The 18,615-nt window shown below is 40.6% G+C and overlaps 2 protein-coding genes across 2 annotated transcripts in view; one reads left to right on the forward strand and one right to left on the reverse strand.

The window, feature by feature from the left end:
* The window catches only part of TTC39A (tetratricopeptide repeat domain 39A), a 29,000-nt gene extending 25,248 nt beyond the window's left edge, over nucleotides 1-3,752 (forward strand). The window contains exons 15-17 of the mRNA XM_081087158.1: nucleotides 502-616; nucleotides 1,916-2,032; nucleotides 2,534-3,752. Of these exons, the coding sequence (XP_080943284.1) occupies nucleotides 502-616; nucleotides 1,916-2,032; nucleotides 2,534-2,657 (356 nt within the window). The 3' untranslated portion in view covers nucleotides 2,658-3,752. The remainder of the gene's footprint in view (nucleotides 1-501; nucleotides 617-1,915; nucleotides 2,033-2,533) is intronic.
* A 9,430-nt stretch (nucleotides 3,753-13,182) lies between these two features.
* RNF11 (ring finger protein 11) overlaps nucleotides 13,183-18,615 on the reverse strand; it is a 42,098-nt gene continuing 36,665 nt past the window's right edge. The window contains exons 2-3 of the mRNA XM_081087157.1: nucleotides 17,632-17,801; nucleotides 13,183-15,089 (exon numbers count right to left, since the gene is read on the reverse strand). Of these exons, the coding sequence (XP_080943283.1) occupies nucleotides 14,918-15,089; nucleotides 17,632-17,801 (342 nt within the window). The 3' untranslated portion in view covers nucleotides 13,183-14,917. The remainder of the gene's footprint in view (nucleotides 15,090-17,631; nucleotides 17,802-18,615) is intronic.

Below are 18,615 nucleotides of genomic sequence, written 5' to 3' on the forward strand. Positions count from 1 at the left end.
AGGACTTGCAGTTGAAATTTTCCTCTACCAAAAATGTCTGTCCTCCTTTCTCTACCCTGGTAACTGACCTTTGCCTTTCTTTCTTTTTTAAAAAATGTTTTATTGATTTTTTACGGAAAGGAAAGGAGAGGGATAGAGAATTAGAAACATAGATGAGAGAGAAACATTGATCAGCTGCCTCCTGCACACTCCTTATTGGGAATGTGCCTTTCTAGACTGAGCGTCAACGAGAGCTCCTCCAAGCTGTCTCTTGTCCCCCAGGTTTAGTCAAGGCCTCTGATGGGCTCCCACAGCCCCTGGGCTTCCTTCAAGCAGCCTTGATTCCACTGTATTGTCCTCGTCTCAGTATGTCTTTCCTTCCCAGATGTGAGCTCCCTGAGGACAGGGACCATGTGTGAGTCACCTCTGTGTCCTCAGGGCCCAGCACAGAGTAGGGACTCCATGAGTGACTGTTGCAGAAATGAATAAGCCTGTTTTCTCCTCTCACTCCCCTGTTCTCAGAAAATGAGTACTCAGTGGATGATGAGTGCTTGGTGAAGCTGCTGAAAGGCCTGTGTCTGAAATACCTGGGCCGTGTCCAGGAGGCTGAGGAGAATTTCAGGAGCATCTTTGCCAAGTAAGTGCCTCTGTGGCTGCTCCCAATCCAGATGGCTACTGTGGCCTGGTTCTCCTGGGTAGAATTTTCAGGACTGCTTCTCCCTCCTGTGCACTCCAGTGCCTCCCTCTAGGTACTACATGTATACTAGTGTCTACTCTGTGCCAGGGCCTAGCAAGGCACAGATCATTCAGACCTCATCTGGCAGGGCTGCCAGCCTGCTCAACTACAGGAGTCTATCCACATTGAGTTTTGTGTTAATGGTGCCCCTGGAGTTTGTAATTCACCAACCCTGCCCTTGCTCTTGTGGATTACAAATGTTACAGATCAACAGCTACAGGCAACTCAATCTGATATGATCCGGGCCGTGGCACAGGGAAGCGGAAAAGACAGCAGGTGTCCTGAGGAGGGACCTAAACCTAATTCAAGATACCAGGAAAGGTTTTCCAGGGATGCCAGTTAAATTGTCAAGTTTATGGGCAGAGAAAGTAATGAAGGAGGAGTTTTAAGTTGAGTAGGGACAGCATGTGCAAATGCTTGGCACAGATATGCCTGAGGTTGGAGGGACAGTGATTAGGCTTTTCCTGCCTAGGTAAAGTTATAGAGCAGGGGTGGGCAAACTTTTTAACTCGAGGGCCACAATGGGTTCTTAAACTGGACCCGAGGGCCGGAACAAAAGCATGGATGGAGTGTTTGTGTGAACTAATATAAATTCAAAGTAAACATCATTACATAAAAGGGTACGGTCTTTTTTTTTTTTTAGTTTTATTCATTTCAAACGGGCCGTAGTTTGTCCATGGCTGTTACAGAGGGAAAGGATTGCAGATGAAATAAGGGGAGGGGGCCGCACCTAGACTGCAAAGGGCCTGGCTGTTTTGCTTACAAGACTGAACTTTATCCTGTAGACAGAAGAGAGTAAGGAAGGATACCAAGCAGGGCAGATCTGGGTTCTAAAAGGATAGTTCTGGGACAGCATGGTGGGTAAGTTAGAGGGGCCAGATTGAAGACAGGACACTTCCCAATATAATAATTCAACCAGGAAAAAGAGGGTTGGGGACTGAGGTGGAAGTGGCCAAGGGTATGACATGAGCCATAGGTTGTTAGGGAGTTGGGTCCCAGGTGCAGAGGTCTGGAAGGCTCTGCTGTGGATCCTAAACCTTCCTAGGGCTAAGTAGTGGGAACCTTCCCAAATGAGAATTCAGAGCTGGAAACCCCACTTGAGGGCATGGGTTGGATCCTCCCATTTGGGGAAGGCCTGCGAGAAGCCTCAAGGACGTTTCAAGGGCGAGCCTGTAAGCCATGTCCTCTTCTTTCCCACAGCGAAAAGAAGATTAAATATGACCACTACTTGATCCCAAATGCCCTGCTGGAGCTGGCTCTGCTGTTTATGGAGCAAGGCAGAAACGAAGAGGCTGTCAAACTCTTGGAAACTGCCAAGTAAGGCTTGATTAGCCCTGGCTGGGGGCAGAGCCCAGGCATTAGTGAAGGAGGGTGCTGGCAAGCGCGGTAAGGCAGTCCAGAGCCTGGGCCCTCCCCAGGAGCCCAGCTCTCACCTAGGGTGGGAAGGCTCCCTTCTCAATTCACCAATGAAGAATTAGAATCCCAGAAGCAGTGAGTTGCCCAGGATCACACTCAAGTCAGCCACAGGGCTGTGTGAAGACCCTGGTCCCCTACGTTCCAGCCCATAGATCTACTTCTTGACACCTCAAGTCTAGGGACTGATCAGGACCAAGAGTTCCAGAGGGCATGATGTCTGGGTGAGGGGCTACACAGCCTTTCTGCTAATCTCTATTGGCAGACCACCCAACTTTCTCTAGACAGAGACAGGGATTTAGACCTCTACAATTCTTCGTTGGCTGGTGGACTCCCACAGCTCAGACTGAAGAAACAGCACTTTCTACAGCAGCCTCATGTGTCTGATTCTCTGGTCTCTTCCAGACAAAACTACAAGAATTACTCCATGGAGTCAAGGACACATTTTCGAATCCAGGCAGCCACACTCCAAGCCAAGTCTTCTCTTGAGAATGTAAGCAGAGCTGTGGTCTCATCAGTGTCCCTGTAGTTTGGCGCAGCACTCCCAAGCTGGCAGACAGACAGCTGGACAGAGCTCCTGGAAACATTTCAAAACTGATCCCCACCCCCTGCCCTGCCTTTGGGGTCCACCGGTGCTCCAGTGGGATGGCACGACATGAGTATCCGTGAAGAAGCCAAGCCTACATTTTCACCTGTGTGGCCAAGGTCCTCTGCCAAGGACAGAGCAGGTGGAGCTCTCCACCTGCCCTATCACATATACGGGTACTTGTTTTTCACTGTGATGTTTAAGAGAATGTATGAACAGTTTACATTTTACTTAGAAATACAATGATGGGATCATAGTTGGCTTTTCAAAAAACCACCAACCAACCACCTGTAACCTTTGCTTTAACCCATACTGATCGGGAGGTAAGTCTGTATGCTGCCAAAGGCCAAACTGCTTTTCAAATGTCAGCACGGTCTCAGCTCCCAGGGCTGGAGGGACCCTCAGGATGGTCTGCACCTCAGGCTTCTGGGGTTGCACAGAGACACTCACTATCTTACTTCTTACACTTTGTTTTAACTCCCTTTGTACCTGTCCAATTTTTAAAAAGCAAACATGTCTATTTAGTGAGATAACTTTCATTGGGATCCATCTGTAGGAAATCAGTCTCCACCAGTAAGGAATGGGGATGCCGAGGCCTGACAGAAGGGGACCTGTGTGGCTCTTTCTGTGCCATGAAGTTGGGGGGTGGGGGGGTTGCCATCAGATTGAAACCATTGGGAATTATTTAAAAAATCTTCTGTACTTCATTCTGAGGTACATTTATTTACTGACAGCATTTTTCTTAGAAACAGGATGGCAATTCTTGGCATATTTTATATGTTTTAATTTTTTTTTTCAGTTAAAAGAGATATTTAAGTAATAAAACTTATACTTAAAAGAGAACATGCAACATCTACTAGTATTTCAGTCAAATATGTGTTGCTTGAATTCTTAGGCAAGGCAGAAAGTTTGGATCAGAAACCATGTGACCTAGGTATGTTTTATTTGAACAACATGATATTTTAAAAAATTTTAGAATAAGTTAACATTTAAAAATGGGGAGATTTCACAAATAAGTCTGGTTTCTGACCTCTAATTAAAAAAAAAAAAAATCTGGCAACATGGGGCCTCATTACCATAAGGCAATAAGGCAACAATCAGTTGGAACTGAGTAGAGGCTACTTTAAATACTTATCTTTCTGGTCTCTAAAAGCACCTGCATTTGCAACTTCTGGGACAGTTAAAATGAGAACTCAAGTTCAGTAACCAACACCAAATTTTACCATTCACAATCCCATGACAGCATACTTAAATTTAACCATTTCCCTAGAAAAATCATGGACACAGTAAAAATAGTCATCTATGAACATGTGACTCCTCAAATATATGAATGCAATTTCTTTAAGGGAAGGACCGTAGACACCTTTCCCAATCTTCCAGCACTGCTGTATTTAGCAAATACTTTTGAGCATCTGTCAGTGGTTGGGTGGGTTAATCTATTAATGTACAGTCAACCAGCTTCCATGACTGACACTGAATGAAGCAATGGGTTATAGGCATTTTCTCATTAGGGAAAGAAAAGCAGAAAACCCTCATTCAAGCTCCTCCTTTGCACTTAGTACTGTCACAGCAGAAATGCTACGAAGTTTTTTTCTCGTTTTGTTAGAATTAGACAAAAGAATGCTCTCCATAGAGCAGCCCTTTGCAAGCTGTCTCTCCTCCAAAGCCTGGGTGCTGGGAGACCAGTTTGTTTCTAGGTGACAGGGCATGGCAGGGTCAGAGGTGACTAGAGCCAGGCTGCTGAGAGGATAGCATTTAGTGGCTTCCCCACATATTAGAAGAACTCTACCTGCTGCTGTATAAAAGCAGTACTGGCCATAGATACAAAATATAATTTGCAAAATAGTTTATAAAAAGCTTTATTTCAACCTTTATTTTAGGTGCTTCTGCTTGTATTTTAAAGTTTAGTCAGACAGTTTCCTTGTCAGTGTTTGTTGCTGTTTTCTTGCTGGGCTTCATTAATTAGCCTACGTCACCTTTACCTCTGTCTGCTGCCCTGGCTGCAGTCTGGCTGATAAGAGAAATCAGTGGATTTTGTCTCCTTTATCCCAGCTGCAGCTTGAGATAGTCTGTGAAAACATGTATGTGGAGGAGAGTGGAGGGTGACCATATTGGGTGGGTGACACCATATCCTGTGCAGAGGCCTTTGAAGGTGAAAATTCCATTATGGGCTTCTCACTGTGTCTCTTTGAGCCATTTCTGGTTACTTCTCTTAAAGACTTTTCCAGCACATCTGCCCTGGATAGGCAGCTGGTCAGGTGGAGAGTTTTGGCCTAAAAATAAGGAGACTTGAATTGTTGTCCCTGCTTTGCTACTGACTGATTTTCAGAGTAACCTTAGGAAAATCACAGACCCACTAAAAACTAGTAATTTGGACTAGATTACTCTTTCCTGCTGTTAACAGTTCGAATTCTAACTCTGGTCAAGTCTGTTGGTGGGTTTTCATCTCCAAAATGAGGCAACAGAAATATAACTCTCTGCTTTTTGCCAAAACTTAACCAGAAATGATAGGCTTCCTCAATCAGGGGCCCCGACAATAGCCCAGGATACCCAGAGAGCAAATAATCCTCATTTGGGGCAAGTCTGCATTCTGTGCCACACAGAGGAACTCAGTTGTTAGGAAGTAGCAACTGTGTAACATGACCTGAACAGGCCCTTGTCAACGGAAAGTCTACCTCTGCCTCTCATTGATCACAGGCCCTTGGGCTGGCTGGCTGGCTTTCAGCAGTGTGCTGCTCCCTATCAGTTCTCCCATGTGTTAGCAGGATTCCCTATTCCTTATCTCTCAAGTCAGAATGGGAGTGTTTCCAAGACCTCTATCGTCATTCATGCAAAAAGACAGGACCCTAAAGGGCCAACACCAAACCAAGACTTGGCTGAGGTCCAGGTGGGCAATTCCTGGCAACTGAAGAACAGCACCAGGAGGTTTTAGAAAACCCTAGCCTGTGACTACATTCAACAAAGGAATAAAATCCAAGGACACTTTTTTCTGGAGTTACTCCCAAGTTTATTTCTTCTAAAATGATGGGGAATAGACAACTTCTTGTTTGTTTAAAAATTAAAGCTAACAGTGTGCCTTTTCAACAACTGTTTCCTTATGTTCTTAGCACCATCACACTAATGCAGTAATAAATGAGAGGTACCTGGATTCTGAAAACCATGTAGCAAATGGGAACTCCTCACCCCAGTCCCAGAGGTAGCTCTCCAACGCTAGAAAGTGTCTTTCTGCTTGGGTTAGCACAGCTCCGGAAACCTGGTGCAAAGTTCACTACTGCCCAACAGGGTGAGTCCACAAACAAGGAGCCTCATTTGGGGGCTTGAAAAATTCACTTCTAAGTTAGCAATCTATGAACTGCCTCCACTGCACAAAGTCAACTGTCAAATGACAAAATGTAATACAGTCCTTCCTCTGGGAAGATATACAATTACTAAAGGTCACTATGGACTTCTTAAAGTTGACATTCAAGTTTAATTAGACACGTCACAGGTAACACCTCACAAATGACTGGACTGGGTTGTCTTGTTTTTCTTCACATCATTAACAAACACCTCTGAACACCAGACACTATATGCTCTGGGTGGAAGAGAAATAGCTAATATCAAATGCTCATTATTTACCAGTTGCTAGTTTAAGTACTTGACATGGTTCTAATCCACATAACCACACTATGAAGTAGGGATGATTACTGCCATTTTACAGATGAGAAAACTGAAACAGGTTAAATAATTTGCCTAAGATCACCTGGTTACTTTGCAGCATAAAGATTTGAAGCTAGGCAGTTAATTCTAAAGCCCACACTTTGCTAAACTGCTGGTTGAGCTTAAAATGATTACAAGTTGGAGCTGATTTATAGTCACTAGGCCACTCTTAAGGTACTGGCTAAATACTCAAACACCAGAAACTCTTGGCTTAAAACACACAGCATATGTCTGTGTGGCAGTTTCCCCAGGCCACTAAGCTTCCTGAGGTAGGGATAGGGTCTAACTTCAATAAAGTCAAAAGGAAAAAAAGGCAACCCTTAAGCAACAGTATTTGCTCATAAAATGATCAAGGGCTATTGAGGAAAAGGCTCTAATTCCCAGATGGATAGGCAGAGTCTGGTCAGCTACTCCAGAGACAAGAAGTGAGGCCTGAACAGATGTAGAGAGACAGGCCTGGACTGAGGCTTGAGGGGCAGCAAACCATATGCTAGAAGAGCTTTGGTATCCTACATAATAAAAGCCTAATATGCAAATTTTCCCCTTGGGCGGTTGTTCGCCTGGAATACCGACCACTTGCTATGACGTGCACTGACCACCAGGGGGCGGTGCAGAACATGGTGGGCGTCAGCTACATGGCGCTGGCAGCGGGGCGGCAGTGGAGGCACTGCTGGCCCTCATAGGCCCCGACGAGAGTGGGGCTGCGGCTGGATGGTGGAGCAGGTGAGCAGGCGGCACCAGGCCAAGGCGGGTGCAAGCAGGTGCCCGATCGCCTCATTGACTGTCCCGCAAACGATGACCAGCAGCGGTGGTGGGGAGCTCAGCTGCCGCCTGGCTCCCAGGCGCTGAGGGAGCCGAGTAGGGGGGCCCAGGCCTGAACGATCACCCTGCAGGCAGGATGGTGGAGCAGGTGAGGGGGCGGCACCAAGCCAAGGTGGAGTGCCAGGAGGGGCTGGGGGTGTGAGCTGGGGCTGTGAGGTTGGGGGCGCAATCTGGGGCCTGAACTCCATAGGCCACCCTGAGGGACGCCACCTGTGCACGAATTTGTGCACCAGGCCTCTAGTAAGACGATAAGAAGTAGAAACATTTGAAAACTGGGATGTGTATGCTAAAGGCATTCAATTTTAAGTTTGGCAACATCATCTCTGTGGGTCAAAGTGGTCCATGGGCCAGAAATCTGTCACCCCTGGACTACAGCTTTCAGATAACTATCTATAGAAAGAGGTTGTGAGCAAATTTACAGTTAGAGAAAAGCCTGATCTATTAAAAATAGTAACTTTAGGTGGGAAATTTATTGGGCCACATATACTGTGGGAAGGCAGTGGTGGGTTTGGCCTAGAGCAGCGGTCACCAACCTTTCAGACCTTGTGGACCACCAGTGGTCTGCCGACCACCAGTTGGCAACTGCTGGCCTTGGGGATGACTGAGTCAAGGGCTCTAGTGCTCTCCATCTCTTGACTTTGCTCCTGTGTTAGATTTATTCTCTTGAACTGGCTTCTCTGCATGGGAGGGGTACGTGGCAGTTCAGACCTCACATCCTTACTTACAGCTTTGTGACCAGAAGAAGCTAGCTTCTTTTCCTACCTCCAGTATGAAAAATCCCAGATAAGAACTCAGATTAGTCTAGCTGGATTAAATGTCCATCCCTTAGACCAGTTTCCCCAGATCAACATCAGATCATCAGGGGATTAGAAGGGTGAGGCCAGGTAATCTACATTTTAACAAGCCCTCCAGGTGGATCTGATGCACACTAAAGTTTAAAGTGATGCACACTGCTTTAGAAAGGGAGTGAGGTACTACAATTGGTACAACTGGGTCACATGCCAGTTGGAGGTTTTTACTATAAAAAAGATGGGGTACTGGGCAAACAAAAACAACATGTATCCACTATATGACCTTTTTTTCAAAGTTCATATACAGAAACTTTCCTAGGTGAAGGGAAGAATAAGGACAGTGGGTACAGTCTGTGGTACTGGTTAGTGACAAAGCTTATCAGAAAGATCCCTATTTTCCATTGGGAACTTCCTTGATGATGGCTCCCTCTCAATCAGAAATGTTCAGGTTCGTTAGGGCTCTCTTCTGCCCCATTTCTCTTCCCCTTCACCCAAATATCTTGATCTCATAGAGCTTAGTCTGCTAAGGAAGACATACTAGTAGGAGTATATAAAAAGGGGATGTGTTTGGTCTGGAGAATAAGCCAGTCATTGAAATTACTGAAGTGAACTACAGGGCAGAAACTGTAATTCCAAAAGATCTGAGATAGGAACAAGCTTGATATTTTTGAAGGCACAAAAAGAAAGTCTAACAAGGCTATAGCTAGAGTACTATGAAAGAAGAGAGCAGAAAGCCAATGGATCTTCATTAAGAAGTTTGGATTTTACTCTCAGCACACTGGAAAGCAATACACGTTCTAAGCAAAGGAATGACATCATCCAATTTACTCAAAATTATTTTAGCTGCTACATGAAGAATGAATTCTATAGGGTTAAACATGGAATTTAGGAGCTGGTGCGATACCAAAGATTTCCAGCAACACTTGCCTCTGCTTTCTGTAAACTTGCTGATAAAAATAAATCTTCCCTTTACCAGCTACTAGTCTTAAGGAAAAAAATACTTTCAATATGCTAAGTGATAGGCTCTAAGAGTCCACGTGAGTTGGCATTTCATGTCCTTTGCTCATCATGGAAATCAGAAACCCAGTTTATCAAAACCCATATCCATAAATGTGATTTCTTACTTCAAAGATATCTTCAAAGCCATTAACTCAGTTTAAGAAATAAATAATCCCGAGAATAGTACTTGCAATAACAAACCATTTCAAAATGCCCTACTAGATATAGTACCTGCTCACTACCAGAAAGAAAAATGTTTATAAATTATTCCTCTTCATGTCAAGATCCCATCACGGCAAGGGCCATGATGACAAATGGTTTGTGAAAAACAATTTCCCCTCCCCACACACTGCACATCCTAAAATTGTAGCTATTAATTTATAATTATCTGCTGAGTTCAGCTACCCTCATAGACAGAAGGTCATGATTTTGCACAGTGTCAAAGCTCAAGGATTGGCTGATTCTGGAATTGGCAGAATGTAGCCTATTCTCCCACCTCGAGTATGGAGAGTGTTAGAAGCCAATCTCAATGTCTTTCTGACATATTCCAGGCTTCCCAATTCACACAATGCCTTTGGATCCCAAATGACTAAATTACTATGTGGCCCCAGATAAAAGCTGGGCTCATCACTTCTGCAAGCCAATCAAATCTTCTCACAAGCACTCAAGAGTTCATCACTATGACTAGTCTCTTGAGGCAAACCTTCATTTACTCACTTCAACTTCTTTCTTCAGTGCCAAGAAATCTGGAGCCTATAAGCCCTGATGTTATAGAAAGGGTTCAAAGCAAACAGGTGCTGCTGCTCCTTTTAACATAATCAATTATAGATGCCTAAAATGTGTACCTTATTCATAATGCTGCTTCATTCTTCATTCATATGCAGAGGAAAACAAACTTTCTGTGGAAAGCATCCAAAGATGACTAAATCTTCAAGTGGACAGTAACTTTTCACAAGAAACAAAAATATAAAGGAAAGTTAGTATCACTCCTAAAGTTTCCTTAAAAATGTTATGAAATGGTAAGTGGTTTTAGTCTATCAGTAACAGTAGTCAAATGGTTCCAGTAATTGTCTTGAGCTAATGCCTATTGCTCAGAGTGATAAAGCAAACAAGATCAATGTGGGCAATTAAAATGGGCAGATAAATCCAAACCTCTTTTGTATAATTTCACTAATGCCTCTCAAAAAATTTTATGAATCAGTGAACGGGCTGTAAAGAGATTCATTGGGATTTCCTATTTCCATGCTAAAGAACAAGGAAATGCTAAAAGACAAATGGAAAAGCAAAGTCTGGATACACTTATCTGAACAATCAAACTCTGAACACCCAGTACTGTTGTTAATTTTTAACTTACCCCTGTATGGTTTTAAAAAGGGCTGGTTAAATTAAGCTAATCAATTTTTTGTGGGATGCTTTTAGTAAGAGGCTCTCATAAAAGGAATTACAAAGTATATTTAAATTAATATTCCCCAAATACTTTTGTTACGTCCATTTACTAACTTCTTTATGTTGTAATGTAACTCTTAGGAACTAAAAAATAGATGGAAATTGTTTTTCTCAAGTTAAAAATACTGTATGTTCAGCCTGTGTGGCTCAATAGTTGAGCATTGACCTATGAACCAGGAGGTCATGGTTCAATTCCCAGTCAGGGCACATGCCCCTGTTGTGGGCTCGATCCCCAGTAGGGGGCGTGTGGGAGGCAGCCAGTTGATGATCCTCTCATCATTGATGTTTCAACCACTCTCTCCCTTTCCCTTCTCTGAAATCAACAAAAAATATATATATTAAAAAATAAAACCATATTTTAAAAATGCTATGTGCAGAACTAACAAATAGTCCAATAAATTTTCCCTAACTACATAATTAACTTACTATATCTTATAAACCACTTAGGAAAAGAACTGTTTTAAGATGTTTATATAATGCAATATGACTAAACATTTACAGTTATTTACTCCATTAAACCCTTATGTTTCACTAAATCAGAGATGGGGAACATCCGGCCAGGGGGCTGTATAAGGCCCTCAAAATCATTTGGTCTGGCCCTGCGAGGCACTAGAGGTGAGCTAAATGCCTGACCAAATATAGCAGGCTAATTTTTAAGTTGGTTAAGTCTGTATGGCCCGTGAATGATGTTATAAATATCCAAATGGTCCTTAGCAGAAAAAGGTTCCCCACCCCTGATTAAATCATCACAAACTAAAGCCCTGTCTAAATTTGAACTGTGAACATTAAATCACTATCTGAGCATAGGCAAATACATATTTTGATGTATATAGAACCAAGAAAAAATTATTTCAGATACTATCTTTGCTCTTAGGAAAATCTCACCTAACGGAGGGTCAATCAACAATTACATTCAATGCAATGATGAAATGTTGTAGTTGGACATTTTTACTCTATACTTTATTTAACAAGCATTTATTAAATAAGCACCTAGGTTTTGAGAATATCTTCCTTAGGAAAAAATGTATTTAAAGAGATAAATGGGTAGATCCAAACTTTTTAATAGGCAGGCTAGCCTGTAATAACAATTCATTTCCAAAGGGAACAGGAGCATCAAACAGCCTTTGTGAGAACAGGGGCACAAAGTTAATGGAAACAAAAGACTTCAATAGTAAAATACTTAGAAACTGGGACCAAGTGGGGAAAAGAAGAAGGAATTCAGCTAAGTCCCCACAGGATTAATATAATGCATCAGGAGGATACTGGCTCTCATGCCCATGACTCCCCTGATGGGAACATCCTGAATCAGGCTTGTGTCTTAGGGAAGTCTAGCTGAATGTAAGGCTGGAGCAAGAGAGCTATTTAGAGAGGTAGAGAGGTAGAGAGGAAGGGGAAAACAAACTATCTTTTCCGGCTTTCTCTCCAACCAATAAAAGACTAGGTGATCTTTAAATTCAGGTGAATAAATTTAATATTACTTCAGGAGCTACTAATCAAAAGTCCAACTTTTCCCATGTCCACTAATTTCAAAATTAAAAGTTTGAAAAATTAGTTGACCCATGGATATAGACAATAATGTGGTGAAGGCCTGGCATAAAGGACAGGGTGAGATAGAAGAGGTCAATGGGGGATATCTGTAATATTTTCAATAATAAAGATTAAAAAAATACTAGTTGAGGTTATTATGTCAGCTATGATGCACTTAAATGCAAGTGAATCAGTTGACTCAGAAACTGACTACTAGCTAATATACTTGTAGGCAGAGGTAGCCACCAAGCTGCATACATTTCTGAATTATGCCAAAGAAACTTACCTTCTTCTCCTGATTCCCATTCTCCTCTTTTAAAATGCATGCTTCCTTACAAAGGAGCTTTGTACATAGAGAATTTGTTACTTCAATGCTCACTGTATTCTGTAAAATCATACTGTTTTAATATCACACGGTATGTACTGGTAGTAGGGTGAGTTATAATACGTGGCTTAAGAAATTCTCTACAAAGAACACTCATAGAATTGAAAAGGTTTGTGTGAATCAAACTACTAGTATTTAAATTTGTTTGGTTTACATTTAAAAGAATAAAATTCTTTTTTATTTTTCCTCATCAGGCTTTTCAGACATTTTAAATCCTATAGCCAAGCATGAACACACTAATCTAAATATGGTGAGCCTATCATCTGGCTTTAGAAAATTTGAATCTATTAAGCTTCTAAATTTATGATGAAATACCAAGCCATAAAAATACTTTCCCCAAATTATATATACCCAAAGATTCAAAAGTAACTGATTAAATCTATACATATATGTTTTAAAGAAAAGACTAGAAAACTTGGGAAATATTGTTATGTAACCAACTCTAACGTTAGCTCTTTACAACTGTATTATAACTTTATTTAACTTAGTAAAAGCCAAAATTGGTGGTTTTTAACATGTAGCTGAAGGTCAAAATCAAAGAATACAAAGTACCTAAAAAAAAAAAAGCATTCAACTCAATACTGGTACCTTCAATACTACCAAACTTCTGTGAAAGAAGCCATGTATAAAGAAAGACTAACAGCAACATAAAAAATGAGTTTTAAAAAGTTCATTTGCCAAATTTAAAGATCTAGAAAAAAAGTCTGACTATAATACTTGATAACACAGACATCATGTTTAAGTAGAAAACACAAGGATAAAAACAGTAATATCACTAAAAATATTGCACAACTTCAGGTGTTTCCTCCAAATTTGCTTTATGTAATTGGGTGGATATAAATTAATGAACAAAAATTAAGCAAGATACATGTAACAATTTAATAAACCTGACAATCTAATTACTTTCATTTTTTTTCTCTCAAATTCATCTTTAAGTCTTTCCATCATGGGGCTCATAAGAAAATTAACCAACATATGGATACTACAGCCAAATGTCAAATCTTTAAAAAGCACTTATGACATACTAAATTCCTCTATACGCAGTTATGAAGAACCTTTAAGATACTTGTATTTTGTATCTAGAAAAGTGTTAGAGTCAAATATTCAACTCAATATAAAATAAGAAACATTTCTGATTTGTTAGGATGAAACTGCTTCTCCTTTTGCTAATGAATGATTTCTTTAGCTGTAATATCACTGAGCTGAACAAATAAACCACCTCTGAGTACATACGGAAAAATAAACACATGCTAAAAATGGATAAAACATTACAACTACTTCTTTACTAGACCATCTCTACCTTTAACACTTCAGAAGCTTAGAGATTCAGTGTTCTTACATTAACTGCAAGATAAAATAAAGGAGAAATTCCTTCTTTTTTGAGATCACAACTATGAAGTCATGTGGTTATACAAATTCTGCATTTGTGTGCAAAACATGAAATACATATATCTTATTTATCCTTGCTTATACTAGACTTGCCAGTCAGCTAGCAGGACTTTCCAAGAAACAGAGACTGAGATGTGTTTTGTATAATTTCAATAACCTCAGCACTACAATAATAAGAGATGCAGTATCCTTTTGCTATGGTTCAAGACAACAGGGAAGGAGGTCACAAGAAAAACTGAGAAACTTTTCTCAGTTTCACCATGGTGCCACTTTCATTTTTACATAAGCATTGTGGCATAATTCAAGCTCAATAAATCAGAAATCTTAATTTTTAAAATTTACCTTGACTTTTAATTATCACCATATTAACCAAAATAATCAGATAAAACACATTGGAAAGGATAATACTAAACTCCTACTAGAGTTGGTTTCTTGACACATTAACTAATGTTTTTTTATAGAAAGGGATAGTGCATCTCAGTTTGCTTACAAGCTAGGAGATCACTTTGAATTCTGCATTTCCTAACTGCAAACAGATATAGCACTTATAACAGGTTATAAATAAACTGGTTTTCAAGCATAGAGCCAGCCCCAACGATAATAATACACTATTTAAAAAGACCTAAGGCAATGAATTCCATTTCCAATGGAAAAAAAGAACTGTGCAAACAAGCTTAAAACTACTTTTTTTGTGCCAGTGTTATAAAATGTAGCTTTTAATAAAACCTTGACCCAAATGCTAGCAACTTCAGAAAAGAATTTGGGTGGGGAAGAAGAAAGTTATTTCATTTAGGAAAAACAACCACTATCTTTTTCCTAATCTTCAACACACACGATTTAAACATATAACAGCTGCTGTAACACTTTACACAATTCCTATGTACTGGAGCAATAACAAGATCTAAATACAATTATATTTTTTTAAACACTGGGTCAAGGCTTTACATAAAAATACCATCCTACTTTTCCCCCTAAGTTTCTAAAATATGACGTACTTTTCCCCAACATCTGCAGCCATTCAGGAATTTTTAGGAAACATTGTGCATGATCTTAATTCCTAATCCCTGGCTCTTTGGGCTCAGTGACAAAAGATCAAAACCACCAAAAAATGAAGGTTCACTTGAAGTCAGATGGGAGATCCTGGCTCAATTAGTCTCATAGGACGAAAGCAGTGCTGCATCAACTGGCTCCATGCAGGAGGGGCATGTGAAGGATCTCATCAACCAGTCATCTATACAGTCCAGATGATAGATGTGCATGCACGGCAGAAATCGAATTGGGTCCCCATAAACAAAGTCCATCATACAGATCACACACCTGTTGGGAGTGAGAGAGAAATAATCAGAAAGCATTTTTAGAGAAGTGGTCTGTATAGAATAATCTTTAAAATCCCATTACAGCGGAAACCGGTTTGGCTCAGTGGATAGAGCGTCGGCCTACGGACTGAAAGGTCCCAGGTTCAATTCCGGTCAAGGGCATGTGCCTGGGTTGCGGGCATATCCCCAGTGGGAGATGTGCAGGAGGCAGCTGATCGATGTTTCTCTCTCATCGATGTTTCTAGCTCTCTATCTCTCTCCCTTCCTCTCTGTAAAAAATCAATAAAATATATTAAAAAAAAAAATCCCATTACAAAGACAGTGTTAATCTGAAACAGATAAAAATGGTTTGCCAGTCATCCTACCATCAAAGCAAATTGAAATTTTTTTCCTATAAGTGTTAGACCATCTACAACCTATCATTTCAATCCCCTGGAAATATGCAGACTTTGGGAGCAATCAACAGAACAAAGAGAAATGAACCACATGGGGATCAAAGCCATTGCTAGAACTGTGCTTGTAAAACAGCTACATGTAGAAGACACTGAAAGGAAAATGTGATGCTTTAGGGAGGAAACCACTGGCTAGATAAACTTTGTTTACACGGACTGAGTTTTTAGTTTAAGTCCAGAAATAAGAGTTTCCATTTTAATAACTATACGTATCCAAAACAGAACCACTAATTTCAGCCTACTTACTAGGCTGCTGTAGGCTGGAATTCTCTTTATCAATCCCAGTTTCAAGTTCACTGCACTTTCCTTCAGGTTCAAAAAGCAACCCAATTCTGCAAGTGTTTCAAGTCAGTGTTCTAGACTGACCAGTGTGCTCAGTGGTTAGTATTGACCCATGAACCAAGAGGTCACTTCCTGGTCAAGGCACATGCCTGGGTTGCAGGCTTGATCCACGGCAGGGGGTGTCTAGGAGGCAGCCAACTGGTGTTTCTCTCTCATAGGTGTTTCTATCCCTCTGCCCTCCTCTCTAAAGTCAATAAAAACATATTTTAACAAAAAAACAATGTTAAAATTCTGAGTCTCTTTCTTCACCAGTCTTTTTTTTTTTACTTACTAAAAAAGTGCTCTAGATAGGATATGATCCTAAGTGCTAGCACTAAAATTTAAATGGTGCTATGGCTCAAACAGTCAAACATCAACAAAGTAAATTAGATTATGCATGTATTGGCAAGACTACTCTCAACCTAAAAGGAGTATGGCTGTCTTCATTAGAAACTCTCAAATAATAACTCTGAGGACAAAAACTCCCCAGAAGTAAAATTTTATACAATATTCAAATCGCCAGCGTTACTAATATTACTCCAGAAATTAAGAAATGGATACAAGATTTTCCTCATATCACTAAAACCGTTAGTAAACAATTTTACTTTCAGTCTGATAGCTTTTATTTATATATTTTTTGGAGGCCTGGTGCACGAAATTCATGCATGGGGGGGAGGGGGGGATGGTCATCTCAGCCCAGCCTGCACCCTCTCCAATCCAGGACCCCTCGGGGGATGTCCGACTGCTGGTTTAGGCCCGATCCTGGGGACATCCCTCTCACAATCCTGGACCACTGGCTCCTAACCACTCACCTGCCTGCCTGCCTGATTGCCCCTAACTGCCCCAACCCCCCCGCCAGCCTGATCACCTCTAACTGCCTCTGCCGGCCTGGTCGCCCCACGCAGCCTGCTGTTCGGTCGTTTGGTCGCCCCTCACTAACCCCCCTGCCAGCCTGGTCGCCCGACACGGCCTGTTTGGTCGTCTGTTTGGTTGCGATGGTCGCTTAGGCTTTTATATAGATAGATATACAAAATTCTAAGAATAAGCCAGTTGATTATGGCTATATAACTTATCAATGTATTCAAATCAAAGTATTCCTATACCACAATTTACTTAACTATACCTCTACTATTGTTTTTAACTGAATAAAACTATGGTGAATATCTTTATGCATAAGGCTATAGGGGAGTGAAGTAACATTTTGGGGTAGATCTCTAGAATTAACTGTCTCAAAGGGTACAGACTTGAAGGTCCTTGACACATTGCCAAATTGCTTTCCCAGCTGACAAGGCAATGTTGGTGCTAGTTTATACTCACACAGATGAATCATTTTTTTAAAAATATACTTTATTGATTTTTTACAGAGAGGAAGGTAGAGGGACAGAGAGTTAGAAACATCTATGAGAGAGAAACATTGATCAGCTGCCTCCTGCACACTCCCTACTGGGGATGTGCCTGCAACCAAGGTACATGCCCTTGACCGGAATCGAACCTGGGACCCTTGAATCTGCAGGCTGACGCTCTATCCACTGAGCCAAACTGGTTAGAGCTAGATGAATCATTTTTTAACTGACATCAACTTTCATCCAAATGGACACAAGTAACATATAAAATGGTCAGAATTCAAATTCTTCTTAAATTACTTTATCTAAACATTATCTTGCATTAACTGTTTATATTAACTGGCTTCCAAAATGCAGGAGAACATTTTTCAAAAGAAAATCTCTTAAAATAGACCTTTAAAACATGTATAAATTTATTGAAACTTACTCCCGGATCTTTTTTTCTGATCCATCTCTTCCAGGGTCATAAACTCCTTTAGGCAGATGTTGTATAAGGCCTATTCTTTGAGCTATCCTAATTTGTTCCTCTTCAGTCAGCTGAGTTGCTAGGCGAGTCTGGCTAGGTGTTGGATGATAGACCGGAACTGGAACTTGTTCCTGAATTTTAAGAAATGGAGAAAAGGATTAGTTTTTAAAAATCTGTTTTCTGGTTTATATTTTCCTTTTGTTTCTTCTTTTTTTGGTTGGAAGGGGAAAGGGGAGTTTGGGGAGAGGTAGACTGAGCTAGTGTACAGTAATATAAGATTCTGTTTTAGCCAGCTTTAATTTTAGCATATCTGACCTACTTTGAAGGATGTACAGTAAACACAAGCTTCCCTAAAATAAAAACAAAAACATGATATATGAAATATTCTCCATGAAGATCATAAAACCCAGATATATTCACTCCTGATACACAAATAGGTAATCAATATAATTAATTAATCTAATGAAATGTATGCAATGTTCTGTAGGACACAATGGAGTTTTGTGGCCTCAGTATACCATTATTTATATTAGAACTGGCCATGATAGACTCTTATTTGCAAACTTATTTTTTCTTTCCACGTAGACAGCAACCTTAAAATTAATTTATTTACTTGAAAAGACTGCATATTTTTGCAATAAACTTTTGTAAAATTCCTTTTAGGTTTCTGGATACATATTTGGATATGATAATTGAGCGAGTCAATATGAGGCCATCTTTCCGCCCAAAAGGAATAAAGAGCTCTTAGGGATATATATTAAATAGCCAAATATCTACTTGTAACATTCACTTACTTGCATATATTACCATAAAAAATATACTAATTTAGACATATTGCCATATTGCTTTTTTCCACTTACATTTATAAAGTAATTTTACTCATACTCTTCATACATTCTTTCAACAGATATTCACTGAGTACTCTTAAGTGTCAGGTGATGGGGA

Source organism: Myotis nattereri (genome assembly GCF_964212035.1).
Source record: "Myotis nattereri genome assembly, chromosome: 3".
NCBI lineage: Eukaryota > Metazoa > Chordata > Mammalia > Chiroptera > Vespertilionidae > Myotis > Myotis nattereri.